At 36.2% G+C, this 13,598-nt stretch overlaps 1 protein-coding gene across 3 annotated transcripts; it reads left to right on the top strand.

The window, feature by feature from the left end:
- The first annotated feature begins 2,124 nt into the window (after positions 1–2,124).
- On the top strand, positions 2,125–10,431 carry LOC146005177 (uncharacterized). 3 transcript variants are annotated; one of them, XM_083144212.1, is made up of 7 exons: positions 2,125–2,293; positions 5,359–5,444; positions 5,869–5,934; positions 6,257–6,364; positions 7,889–8,044; positions 9,544–9,695; positions 10,038–10,431. In XM_083144212.1, exons 1-6 carry the CDS (start codon positions 2,282–2,284, stop codon positions 9,689–9,691), a joined length of 576 nt encoding a protein of 191 aa, XP_083000338.1. In that variant the 5' UTR covers positions 2,125–2,281; the 3' UTR covers positions 9,692–9,695; positions 10,038–10,431. The 3 variants fall into 3 exon arrangements, with proteins under 3 accessions (XP_083000338.1, XP_083000337.1, XP_083000335.1); XM_083144211.1 differs by having other exon boundaries at positions 9,547–9,687; XM_083144209.1 differs by having other exon boundaries at positions 2,128–2,293; positions 9,544–9,687.
- Positions 10,432–13,598: the final 3,167 nt, after the last annotated feature.

The following is a 13,598-nucleotide window of genomic DNA, read 5'->3' on the forward strand; positions in this document are numbered from 1 at the left end:
ACGAGACGAGATTGATCATGTGTCCCGAGACAAATGAATATTTTTCGAGACGAGACAGCATTTCACAGCATTTCCACGAGACGAGACAGGCCAAAGTCTCGTCTCGTTGGCAACACTAATTGAAAACATGCCTTATTTTTTAAAAAAACACATGAATAACATTTCGTGTTGCGAATTGTGTGCTTTTGGTGTTAAGATGGGCTAAAAAATATGTTTAATATTTTCATTAAAATATACTTCGACCAATTGTATTGAACTTGTCAGGGGGGGAATGATGAATTTAGGGGATACTGGCCCCCTAAAAATTTGGAGTACAGTGCACCCCTGGACTCCCTCTTCCTGTGCTACTGGAGATTAGTATTGTCTTTATTCAGACCTTGGACACCGCTCTTCAAGGGCAAGTTAGGCAAGACTCAATGCTTGTCTGCTTCCTATTAGGAACTCTGTGTTAAGGCCGAATTGACAAGCATGCTCCAATGACTTACATAATCGACAGTCATTTGTTAACCGAAAGATGACGTCACAAAGTAAGAAGATGCACTGAAAATGCTGTGTTCGGTTTTATGTTATCTTCAAAGCCTTGGTCGAATTCTCAAAAGGCTCTCTATTTATATTTCGGTAACAGGGGCCAAGGAAGCTTAACTCCCCCTAAATTGTCCAAAAACTGGTTTCATTGTATTCCTTCATTTTCTTCTAATGATGCGTAATATACGTAAATAACGTATGACTTCAATCAAGGGTTAAAATGGAGATGGAAGGTTTTTTTTTTCAAAATAATAAAAACAATTTCCACGTCAATTATAAAATTAATATTTTAAGGCCTACCAAATTTTATTCTTAATTATTGTACTAATAAATGAATACCTGCGTATTAAGTAATATGGATATGACAGAAGCCGATTTCTGATGTAAGAATATCAGCCGTTTGTGGAATATCGGAATCAAAAAAATACTATATTTAACCGATTCAAATATTGAATTACCTTGAATATGATAATGAATTTTGACACCTTTAACAATGTATATTGCTAACAAAACAATGTGTTTTGGAAGCTCAGTTTTCTCGTATCGATTTCAAATCATTCTCATAAATATGTGAAATAATCTGTTTTTGTATCAGTGTAAGAAATATTTGGGTATTCCTAATACACAAAAAAAATCTTATACCATTTTTAATTTTACAATGCTGTTAATGGTACTATCTTTCTGTTAAATAATTACCCATCAATTCTTGACACTCAGGCAATATTTTCTGAAACTGCCTCTTCTCTTCTCTCCCTTGTCCAGCGCTTGTCCCTTCCGCTTTCATCTCCTATTGTATCTTCGTCTCTTGTTTCCAACCCCGTCTTTTTTACTGACTTATCTTCTCTCCTGTCTCCTGTCTTCCACTCTTCTTCTCTCCTCCCCTCCTCTGCTCTTCCTTCTCTCCTTTTGTCTCGTCTCCTTCCCTTTGCTCCATTCTTCTAATTATCAGCAATGAAAAAGTAGGAAATCAATTTTCTTTAAGTAGAAGTATGGGCATTTCTTTCATAAGTATTTTGTTATTTGCGATATAATACTGAATTATTTGTATTTTTAAATACATAATGCTTTTTTTATTCCCTTCGTGTATTTCAAACATATCTATTGTGCTTGTGCATGTGGCAACATTGAAATTGAGCCCCACTCACCAACGCCTTGTGAAAGTTGGGTTGCTTATAAAATGTTCTGAAACTTATGGTGAACGCTGTACAAGAAGTACCGATCATGAGAAATTTATTCGCAATAATTGACACCTTATTGCCCTGAGCTTTCATTTTTTTTTCAAACAATGAATGTTTCAAAGGTAGTGCAAAAATGTAAAATGCGATCATTACGTACACCTACCGAAATAAACTTTCATAGAAAAACACATAAAGCATGAGTCAAACTATTCCAAGAGATACCGGAAAAACTCCTGAAAATTTTATGATTCCGTACTGTTTGCAAGAACGTGGCAAGTGTTTTAACAAGCCATTTTACCCCCTGCGACACCTACTTCAAAGATTATTAACAACTGAGTGTGAGTTTCGTGGAACTTTTACCATTGTGGGAGAAATAGTTTACCTTGAGCGAGAGATGAAGTAAACTATCGCCCCCTCCCCCTTCTCGTGCATTAGTTCTTTCTATACGTTTAGTGTGTGAAGAAGAGTGAGTCATTCTTGCCCAACATGAGAAGCCAATCGAATAGAATATAAACTGAAGTATTGTTCACGCTGGGTCCGCATTCAGTTTGTGATCATTTGAAGGACTATCGTACAACATGAAGATTTCCGTAAGTATGCAAGCTTACAGCTTGCTATTATACACTTGCAGAAGGTTTGTTTCAAGCTTGAAGCAAACTTTCTGTGCTATTTAAATGTCTTCAGACACAAGCGTTAAGGTTTAAAATTTGTTCAGCAACGTGCTACATGTTGAGATTCCTAGACTTTTGTATGACGTGTTATTTTTCACCACATTTTTAATACCACATGTAATATATTTCATGGTTATATGTCATGAAGCATTTCTTTCAATGTTAAGTACAACTACAGATTACAGCTTCGGAAATTAATACGTAGTGTCAATCCGGAATGACAGATGTGACTGCTAGCAGTTTGTTAGAAGATATGCACAATCTGATAAAACTAGCCTCACAAATGACTATTATAGAGTGATTATTTACAGTTAAGGATTTTCAAGGGAATATAAGACATAAAACTGTTAAAATTATCGTGGCATAATTCTCCAGGAACTGAACAGCTTTCATATGACGCCATTTATCCTTGTTCATTGAATATTAATGGAATCTCCTGTATAAATTTTACCCCATGAGCCACTATACCGATAAGAATGATGCCAAAGTGCTGCAGCATCCAAGGAGGTGGATATATATCGATAATCAGTTACTTTTTCAAAGTAACTCCGTTACAGTTACTTTGTTAGAACATTAACTCAGTTGCAGTTACTCTTTTTAAAATGTAACTCCGTTATAGTTATTGCTACTTAAAAGAGGAACTAGGTTATTTTTACAATCAATTTATCCTAGATAAAGTATAAGTTGGATTGATTGATTGCTTTAGTTTATTTTACTTCGCGTTTTGTGCCTCTTGGCTAATTTGCGAAGATGGGATGAAATTGATATATGGACATTCACAAACAAAGAAGCCCGAGCGGGATTCGAGCCCGGGACCCTTAGCGTCGCAGCGCGATGTGCTAACCACTTTTTTTATTATTATTATTTTTATTAAAGGAATACCCCTACGCGGTGGTATACACCGTCATTCACACTTTTTCAACTTTTACACTTTTTCAACTTTTACACTTTTCAATTTTTACAGTGTTCTCAGTTTTTCACGTTTGGACAAACACAAATACCCATGCCTTACCCGGGACTCGAACCCGGAACCCGTGGCGTTGCAGCGCGCTGTGCTAACCACTCTGCCACGGTGGTCGACAACCACTCGGCCACAGAGTTCGGCAGTATAACTTGGAGAACGTGTTACATGTATGAACTGCAAAATGACGGTTCTTTATTTACTGATGACCGTGTGAAATTAACATTTACTTTCATCTATTTATATATATAAAAATGGATGTATGTGTGGATGTCTATATTTTCTTGTTCCGGCATAACTCTCGAACGCCTGGAGTAATTTCAACCAAACTTGGTACACGTATCACTTGCAATCTGGAAATAATATTTTGGGGTAAGACACCCCTGACACCCCTAGGGGTGGGGTGGGAAGGGGTGAAATGTAAAAATATTCGAGAACCACCGATATTAAATTCCGCACAAACAAACATCCGTGACTCTATGCAATCCGCACAACGATAGCGTTTCTCTGGTTGTCTAACATTCAGGCTGTGTTGCGAATGGAATCCATTGTTTTTGTGACACTCCCAATGCGGTTCAACTCCAAGTTCATCATCTATCGGCATGGAGGGAGAGAGGGGGTGAAAAATAAAATGCCACAAATGACCTAGGTTAGTGTCGAATCTATAGTTTTCGGAGTCGCTAAGCTAATTGGTGACATTCACGATCACATTTAAAATTAGTTATATTTTACACTACAGTTAGAATTCAATTCATTATTTTCCTGTCTAATACAAGATAGGGATAAATATATACCGGTCAACGGTAATCAGCTAGTTAATTATAATAAACCTCATATGTTTAAATATGAAAATATGAGGGAAGAAAATTCACAGTAAATCTTTATACTTTTAAAAATTTCATCATACAAAACCTTTCTTGGTAAGAAATGTATAACCTATTATTGAGATTTGGTTTTACCTTTTCTTAGCAACTCATAATTTTTTCATTACTGTTGAAACATACGGAAAAGTCATATAAAAGTAGTACTAACTGTTAAATCATTTGTGGCATCAGTCCAATAAGCTGGTTGGCGTCATTGAAAAGATCCAATCAACATATGCGTTTACTTGAAATGGTAAACAAATATTCTGCAATTTTCAAAGATTTTTAATGGCACTCACTAGTTTCTAGGAACTAAGTGAGCTTTAAAATAGAATTCCGCAGAGTAACCATGAATTTAAAGTTGCATGTGGTCAAGTATCAAGTCGAAATTAGTATTGACACATATTGTATTACATTACATAATAATTTACTAGTACAATTCAACATCACGTTAGAAAATTTTTCACAGACGCTCTATACTTTTGCTTGTGGCTAATCACAAGTCTGTAAGTTATTGTCTGTGGTAACAAAACTGTTAAGTGGATATTTTGGCCCGATTTTGTATAGGATTTTGATTCGCTTTTATAATGAGAATTCCCATACTCCATACAAGAGATGAAAACAAAATGGCCCATTTATTTCTCTAAGAATGACACTGATTTAGTATTGAGAGAATTTTATGCAAGAATTTGAAAGAAAAGTACTTTTCAAAAAATTAATCGAGTGAAATTTCTGTTAAGAGAAACGAAGAAAAACATCTAATATGTAGCAGATAGATCCTGGAGGACACAATAGGTTCAATGTAGACGAAAAACCTTGTAGAATACAAAGGATGAGGCTGTAAAATAGCAAAAAGTGAAACGGTTCTCGTTCTTCATCTCTCGGCGTTGTTGACCCAGGAGTAAATGTTTATTACGTTCAAATAACGAAATAAATAATAGACGAATGCGACTATCGATACTGGATTTATTTGCAGTAAAAATACAAAATCTCAATTTGTGATGCAGTACTTCAGTTCCTTAATTAGCGAATGTCATCGAAATCTGTCGATTGGTGGCGAAACAAACGGAAGAACATACTGTATATAACTTAACATTCTATTAAAAATGTATTATTTTAGGTAAGTCAATTTTACATATTTCTGTCTCATATTTCTGCAGGTAATATTAGTGGCCCAGTTCATTCTGCTGGTCAGCTCCTCGCCACTCACAGACGAGACCACAGAAAGCAGTGATACCTATGATTAGTGAGTATAATTATTAAAAAATTATGCGAATAAGATCTCCTAACAAGAAACTGTTGTTTCAAATAATGTACACCATATCATAGATTCAGTAATTTTCTTTACAGATTGGCAATATAGCCTTTCTTCACAGACATATTTTTCTGTTTTTACAATCAGTAATAGCCTGATAAGAAAATTAAAAATTCAATATTAATGGTATAATTAAGATTCTTATTTCAGAACTTCCAAACTAGATTTTATGAATGTTTGTATCAGTTACTGCAAGTCCTATGATTCCTTTTGTTATGAGATCTGAAAAATATTTCCATTGTTTCTAATTAAATTTATTATTGACAATGATGTTCTCAAAATCGAATCAATCTTTAAAACACACTAAATGCATAATCACTTAAATCTTGATTGTTCACTGTTATTTCTCTTCCAGTCGTGATTCGCGAAGTATAGATTTGGGAAGCTCAGAAAATGACACGAAGTTGGCGGAAGTTTACAGGTAAGAGTCTGAATTGCATTTAAACCTGTATTATCTTCGATTCTTTCAATTATTTTGTTAAGTCTGTTTTTGTGGCTTCGTTTCACATTATTCAAACTTAACACAACGGAGTTAAAACCATGAGATATAGGAACTAAGACAGAGTTTTATTTTATTGTTCGCAAGAAGTTGGGTACTGTCCTTCAAACTACTTCGTTCAAACAAGCAAGGAATATGAAGCAGTAAATTGAATCTAAATGGTAATTATACAAGTAGTGTACAAAATAATTCATATTATCTAAGTGTGAGCAATAAAATTAATATTACAACTTTGTTGTTGCAGTTCTGACTACCCAGTGTACGTAATCCATCAAGTGGTGATACAAAAATACTACGATGTTCCCACAAACTGTTCCTCAGAAGTAAAAGACGACAGCGAAGAACGTGAAAAGTAAGTGAATTAGAACTTACCACCCATCGCTAGTTGAGAAACAACCACAAGACATATTATTTAGGAAAATAATTTGGCATATATTCGAATTTTTGTTATTTTACGTCACTTTTATGTCTTTTTAATTCAATCGCAACGATGAGAATGAATAGTGAATTTATGAAATATATGAACACAAAGCCACTCAACTACGGAGGCTTGCACTGATTTATATTTCATGAACACTGCAACCGTTCTGGGGATGAATCCTAGCTCGTGTTTGTTCTTGCATCAAATCATCATTCCTCCTCATCATCCCGATTATTATCGAGAGGTAAAAGGGTGACGTTAAATGGCCCAAAAGAAACAAACAATTCTTTGTTCCTAATAATGATGGTTACAAGTAACTTGTAAATCAAAATTTCTCTTTCCACGTATAACATCTTGCAAGAAGCAACTCCTGATACATATTTCAAAAGTCTATTTACCTTGAAGAAATACTATTTTCTGATGCTGTAGCCTATAATGTAGAACTTGATTCGAGACACTGTACAGACAAGTTCAACAGGTACGTGAACCCAAATTTCCCATCACAATTTTCATTCCCTATGGGCTTACAAGGGAAAGTTTTGTACTAGTGGCTTTGGAAATGGTATGATATAATTTTTGACATGCTGGACGAAATTGGTATGGATTGGCGGATTGATCTTGAACAGCATAGGAACAGGTAGTCATTGAGATCTGTCTTGGATTAGCCCCACTGTGTCCACATTGAATGGTCCATTACAATGAACATGCGTTTTGCAAGAATGCAATTTTTCTACGCGGGTTTGAGATTTAATAGTGGCAACCCTGGTGTATAAACCCCATGAAACGGAGCCGGTGCTTCTCACTTATACCACACGTTAGTTTGATACCTAACCTACCTCCCAGTAAATGGACTCTTCCTTCCAAAACCAGGCGCATGCGCTGTAACGAGAGGAATAGAGTATCGTTGGAGTTGGCGGTCTAAGGTTGTGTAGTCAGTACCCCATTAATGTGAAAGTTCTGGTGATTCTCGCTGTACCTTTAGGACAGACCGTCAATGTCATTTTTGGAACATAACCTGCGACCTGCGTTGCAAAAGAGGAAGACACACTATCTGCTGAATCCTCCCATCATTTTGCTGGACAATGCTCGGGCGCATGTAGCGCAACCTGTGGCTGATTTGTTAGCTCGATGGGGTTGGCAGATGCTCTACCAGCACCTGCGACTTTGATTTGATCCTTAAGATGAATGTTCCGAACTGTTTCAGAGATTCTTCAGGCAACAGCACAGGCACTGCTACAGAAATACTACGGCTTCCACGTCGCTGGCAACGGTTGAATATGATGCTGGTGACTACCTCAAAGGGCTGTAAAAGTTTCACAGAGGTATCTTTTTTGTATCATATGTAAATAAATAGTTGCCACTATTAAATCTCCAACCCACGAACATAACACAAGAAGTTTACAATGTGCATTTATTATAACACGTTATGCAGCTATGTTGTTTTTATTCTTGCAGGCGTGACGTAATTGAATGGTTCAAGGAGAAATTAGGAATAAGTTCTGGTAACGATTCCGCCGAAGAAGCTAGCGAAGAGACTTCAACAATTCAAGGAAGCACAGAAAAATCTTCGACTGGAAGTTCAACATCCAGCACCACACAAAACGCGCTGAAGTAAGTTTCAAAAGTTAAACGAAAGCATATTAGACTATGTACGTATATTGTCGTAAGATCCGGATTTATACATGTAGAGTTGTTTTAGCGAACTTATTTTCAGACACCCGGTATTTCGAAGTTCAGTGTACACATCCCCCCCCCCCCCCCGAGAAGTTCGAAACTTGACACAGAATTTGAGAATGGTAATACAGTAATGATGCTATTTATATTGATAGTCATTTTTTTTCTAAAAACTCGGGTTCATTGCACGTGCCCCTCTCAATATCAACCAATGGTAAGTAACTTGAGGATTGCCAAGAAAATACTGCGGTTGCAATAGCGGAACATTACAGATAAGGGTAACAAAAGAGTTTACTGGTTAAAGGCATTTTTGTCACTGTTGAGTACTTGCTTTAATGAATAGCAATTCATTTGTATTCAGTTTGCATTAGTGTAGAGTAAATAATGAACTTTTCATAGACAAGATTCAATGATTAAGACCACTCCATTCAAACTTATGGAATACCTGCATAGTTATGCACAATTATCTTTCTTGTCACCCACCTCTGTCGTGGAGTGGTTATAACAGCGCCCTACAACATCAAGGGCCGGATCGAAGTGTTCTTTGTGAGTGTCCCTTCATCATATCATCACTCATCCTCATCTTCGGGATTAGCCAAACGGGGCAGGAATGCGAAATAAAATAAACCATATCACTCAACTCACAAATATCGTGTTGTAATCATAGGCGTAGCTACGGGGTGTGCCGGGTGTGCCTAGGCACACCCTAATGGGCTGCTTTATCAAAGAGAATTAAAGACAGATATTTCAATAAGAGAGAAAATAAGCGGCAGTTTGTAAGAAGTTGAAAATGTCATTACTTGGTACAAACTTGTGCATTGTTGCTGATGAAACGAATGTCTATAAATTTTCGATTTTTTTATGTCATTGGAGAAAAAAGATATTTACTGCATTCTATTCTGTACTACAGCGCTTTTCTTCTATACCTGTCACAAGCTGCACGTGTGAGAGAGCTTTCTCCAAGCTTACCCAAGTTAAAACTAAATTAAGAGCAACTCAGAAGCAGGATAGACTGGAAGCCCTGCTTTTGCTATTTGTGGAACAGGAAAAAGCTTAGTCTATTGATGTAAATGAAGTTATTGATGAGTTTAAGAACATTGTACCTTTTGACAGACGTCTCTTGTTATAGATGACGTGTATTTTGATTATTTGTTTGTAACATTTATGAACATTTTGTGTGTGTGTAATTTCTATGCAATTTGATTTTTTTCTAGTACAGAAATTTTCAACACTGTCATTTAGTGAATTTATTATATTCCTTTACAAACATCAGTGCAGTTAAAGAGTCAAGTGATTGTGTTGCACAATATGCTATTAACAAGGTACAAGACCTCATTTTTTTTCTTTGTGCACACCCAAATATAAAGTTCTAGCTACGCCTATGGTTGTAATGGGTTAAGTTAGTAGCTACTTCAATAAAATGTGTTTATTGTTAGCAGAAAACGAGACACGGAAGAGAAAATTTCTGATTTCGACGATGAAGTAAAGGACAGCAAACAAGGAACCAGGAGTGAACCTGCTCCAGAAACTTCTTCAAGTCCCAGTTTGGATGTGACAACATACGCACACGGAATCAGAGGGTAAACCAGTATGTTACTTATTACTAACTCAGATTTGCATTTTGTACCTCAAAATATCCAGTTTTTTTTCCTTGTTTAGTGTAATTGCAGTTAATGATTTATAAGATCAGCCATATTGCTGGAAAGTTGTCCACTTTCAGATACATTTTTGTATGTATTCATGTTTTATCTCCATTTTACTGTATCCCTGTAGATTAATATAAATTATTCCTATGTACACCTACAAAGTAAATGATTTTTCATTAATTCGACAAAAGCTACTTACAATTGGGAATAATAATATAGAATATGGTACTTACTGTACATTATAATTAAATGTCTAATATGAATTTATTTTTTACTTATTCCAGAGAGCGAGATGATTCACCGCCTGCGTCATAAGTTACCCGTAACTTTTCTTATCTACAACTGATAAAAAAAAAATGAACTCGAGACAGAGTCCATTTTTAAAGTCTCATTCATCAAACTGTGAAACAAATTATTTTCAAGAAGATTGCAGTTTGAAGCGATCATGCAGAACTGTTTATGTATGATTTGCTGTCATCATCCTAGAATTAATGTCCTCACATTTCAATAACATTCATGCACGTTGTGTTCAGTATTATTGTTGTATATTATCACACCATCACTTCACTGATTATATCTTGACATTTTATGTAAGTAAATGAAGATTAGTGTTAAATTGACGTGTAGTCGCTGTTTGTATTCGTAATGGGGAAATAAATCTTGGTGCATTACATTTAAGATTTTCTTTTATTGTCTTTTCACTTTTGTTATTATTGCCTTCTGTATTCAATGTCGTTTCTTAACGTTGATTGTAACGGTCTGTAAGCGCATAACAAAGTTTATATAGGGTGACCATCAGTAGAGTAAAAAAACACGCTCAGTTGTGCGCCCCTATTCGTTCATAAAAAAAGCTTTCCTTTCTAAAATATTAATTCAAGCCCACATTTATATTAGGTACATACAAATATGAAAATGCATGCATGTAATTTGAATCAATGTAAAAACGTTTACGAAAGGTTAAGACAACAAACTGTAAAAAAATATATATTACAATTATGTATGAAAAAACGTGAGTTTTAAGAAGTGAGTCGTGCCTCTCTATAAGGGCTTGTTGTAAGGCCAATTTGTAGTCAGATAAGCTAATCGGGAGTGGATCCCCAAAGTGGAATCTAAACTTCCACCAGGAAACGAACCCACTTCCCCCTGATTACAAAGTGATAACATTTTTGTGGTTCTTAGTTATTTGTATTAACAATGGTTTCAGAAAGGGATACGCATGAGAAATCATTTCATCAGGTGATACTGTCATAAAAATGTGAAATATTGATCTATTGCTTTGTGTCCATCGTTTAACATGCCATATTGCCTTGATTTTCCGGTGTTGACTTATTTAAGTGACTAGTAAATCTAGTCCCGATAATGTATGCCGGATAGTTTTACTGTTTGAAAAACGTTTGCTCGAACATTGTTCGTTGTAATAGAACACTATCAATACTTTTTGAAGTACTTAATCTCCCATTTTGGGGGGAGCACGTGCTCCGTGCCCCTCTCGCTAAATACACCAATTATTACTGCTGCCAGGTTTATAAAGGAATGAATCTTAAGATATTTCTTTGCCTTTTATTCATCTTGTTTCTTCCTTTATCGAAATTCAGCACAACTTGGACGTTTGTTTTAAATATTTCTCACTTCATTAACAATAACTACATAAGAAACTTAGAGGGAATTTCCGTAATATCTTTGGCTATTATGCATTTGAAGCATCGGAACGAGTCACAACTCTCGAATCAGCCAATTATCCAAGCGAGCCACTGACGTCATCACAACCCAGAATGTATCACTAAGCCCCTTGCTCAGGTTCTACACGCCCACTAGGCTCGCTAGACAGACTCGCGCAGTCCGCTGGAGATGTTCTGAAAGTAATTCGACTCTAACAACATACGGGAGCAGCTTAATTTCACCAAACCTTGCTGAAACGCGGGCGGTAAGTAGGGGCGGGGAGGGGTGAAAGCGTTGCCAGCGTATTTTCTTGCCTGTCGTCTACCCTTCGGCGACGTAATCAATGACTTGAAGTATTCAGCTAATAAAGCTTTTCTTCTAATCTGGTAATCCACTTTCTACTTTTATAGTGATTAACATATTCTGTTGTAGGGACATAAAACTATGAGATGTTTGGTTGAAAATATATTGTAACACCGAAAGGAAAACTTTTGTGAACTATCGGTCTTTCTTAATTTATCATTCTTACTGCGCCGCCAATGCTCGTGCGCCCCCCCACCCGCACAGCAGGGGTGTTATTTACGCCACTGGTGACCATGGGCGTAGCCAGAAATTTTCCTAGGGGGGTCGAATCGAAGATGTCGAGGACACCCCCTCCCCTCAAAAATATTCTGATACAGACCAGTGGCATGTACAGAAGTTTGTCAAAGAGGGGTTCATTTTTAAAATTATTTCATTATCGGTATTTTAAATTATTATTATTATTATTACTAGTAGTAGTAGTAGTAGCAGCATCAGTTGTAGCAGTACTAGTTTTAGTTTAGTTTATTTTAGCATCCAATAAGTTTATTATATGAATAATATAGTATTTGTTACAACCAAGATTACATAATAGTTACTTCGAACATTAGTAGCATTAGCAGCAGCAAACGCAGTAGTATAAGAAGCTTGAAAACGTGTGGAATTATAATTTACCGAGTTTCAGTGTTGCAAATTATGAAAGCTTCGTACCAAATTCGAGACCATTTTTAAACAATGACGCAAAATGAGGTGAAATAAAGTGCTTCGTTTATAAATTGCCATAAATTGAAAAAAAGTAGATGGAAATTTCCTTCCAACGCCCATGCTGGTGACCATAAAGTCATGAACCAGTGGAAGAATTTATGAACAGTGTTCCATTTATCCACCATCAGTACCTTCATCAATTTCATCCTATCATCACTCATCCTTACCTTCGCGATTAGCCTAAAGTAGCACCTTTCTCAACATGCTGGCCTCTTCTACCGACGATTGAGCTTTTTACTAGCTCGTGAACAGTATAATTGTTTAAGCCGAGCGGTGCCCTGCATTGCCTGTGTCTTGGGAGAGAGAGAGAGTGCGAGGCCCTTATGTATGCCCCACGTTAGGAGCGCCACTTGTGCAACGTCCCTCTAGTGCACTTCTTAAAATGTTATTTACCAACGCTACAGATATCATAATCTCAGGGGATAGGTTCTTTATTCGAGAATTCCAAATAAGAAAGCGTTTTATAGCCAAGAGGATATAGTTACATGCGGATCTATGTTCTGAAAACTTTACACAATACAGAGAAAATATATAACGAAGCTTGTATATACATTGAAAATATATATATATATATATATATATATATATATATATATGTGTGTGTGTGTGTGTGTGTGTGTGTGTGTGTGTTAATTCCAGATTTACGTCGGTTATATTCTTCTTAATTATATATGAATAATTGAAAGGAAATCTTCTTCTTTCTTCTCGTAATTTGGAAAAAAAGGCTTCTTCTTCTTTTCTTCCTTCGATTATGGGAAAATGCTTCTTCTTTCTTCCTTCTATTTTTGGGAAAAGGCTTCTTATTTTTTTCTTCTATTTTTGGAAAAGGCTTATTCTTCTTTTCTTTCTTCTAATTTATTGTCTTTCCTTTTAAAGCGTAATCTTATTTATTACATATATGCGCTCGCTTTCCCCGCTTCACAAGCTATACTTATAGAAAGATTAGGGGCGTCTAAACTGACAATAGCGCCACCTCCTATGTAACGACCAAAAGGGGAAAAACCCAGGATCGCTAACAGCAAGCGCTGCCTATGGCCCAGTGCGTCTAATAAGAAGCACAACCGTAAGTGCTTCGGGGCGTCTAATTGGACACAGCGCCACCGAGGGACGGACAAATACAA

Source organism: Lepisma saccharinum, chromosome 23 (genome assembly GCF_977018435.1).
Source record: "Lepisma saccharinum chromosome 23, izLepSacc3.1, whole genome shotgun sequence".
Lineage (NCBI taxonomy): Eukaryota > Metazoa > Arthropoda > Insecta > Zygentoma > Lepismatidae > Lepisma > Lepisma saccharinum.

Coding starts and splice junctions, on each gene's coding strand:
- LOC146005177 (XM_083144209.1), top strand. Junction 5,445..5,868: donor AGCAGTGATACCTATGATTA/GTGAGTATAATT, acceptor TTTCTCTTCCAG/TCGTGATTCGCGAAGTATAG. Junction 9,688..10,037: donor TACGCACACGGAATCAGAGG/GTAAACCAGTAT, acceptor TACTTATTCCAG/AGAGCGAGATGATTCACCGC.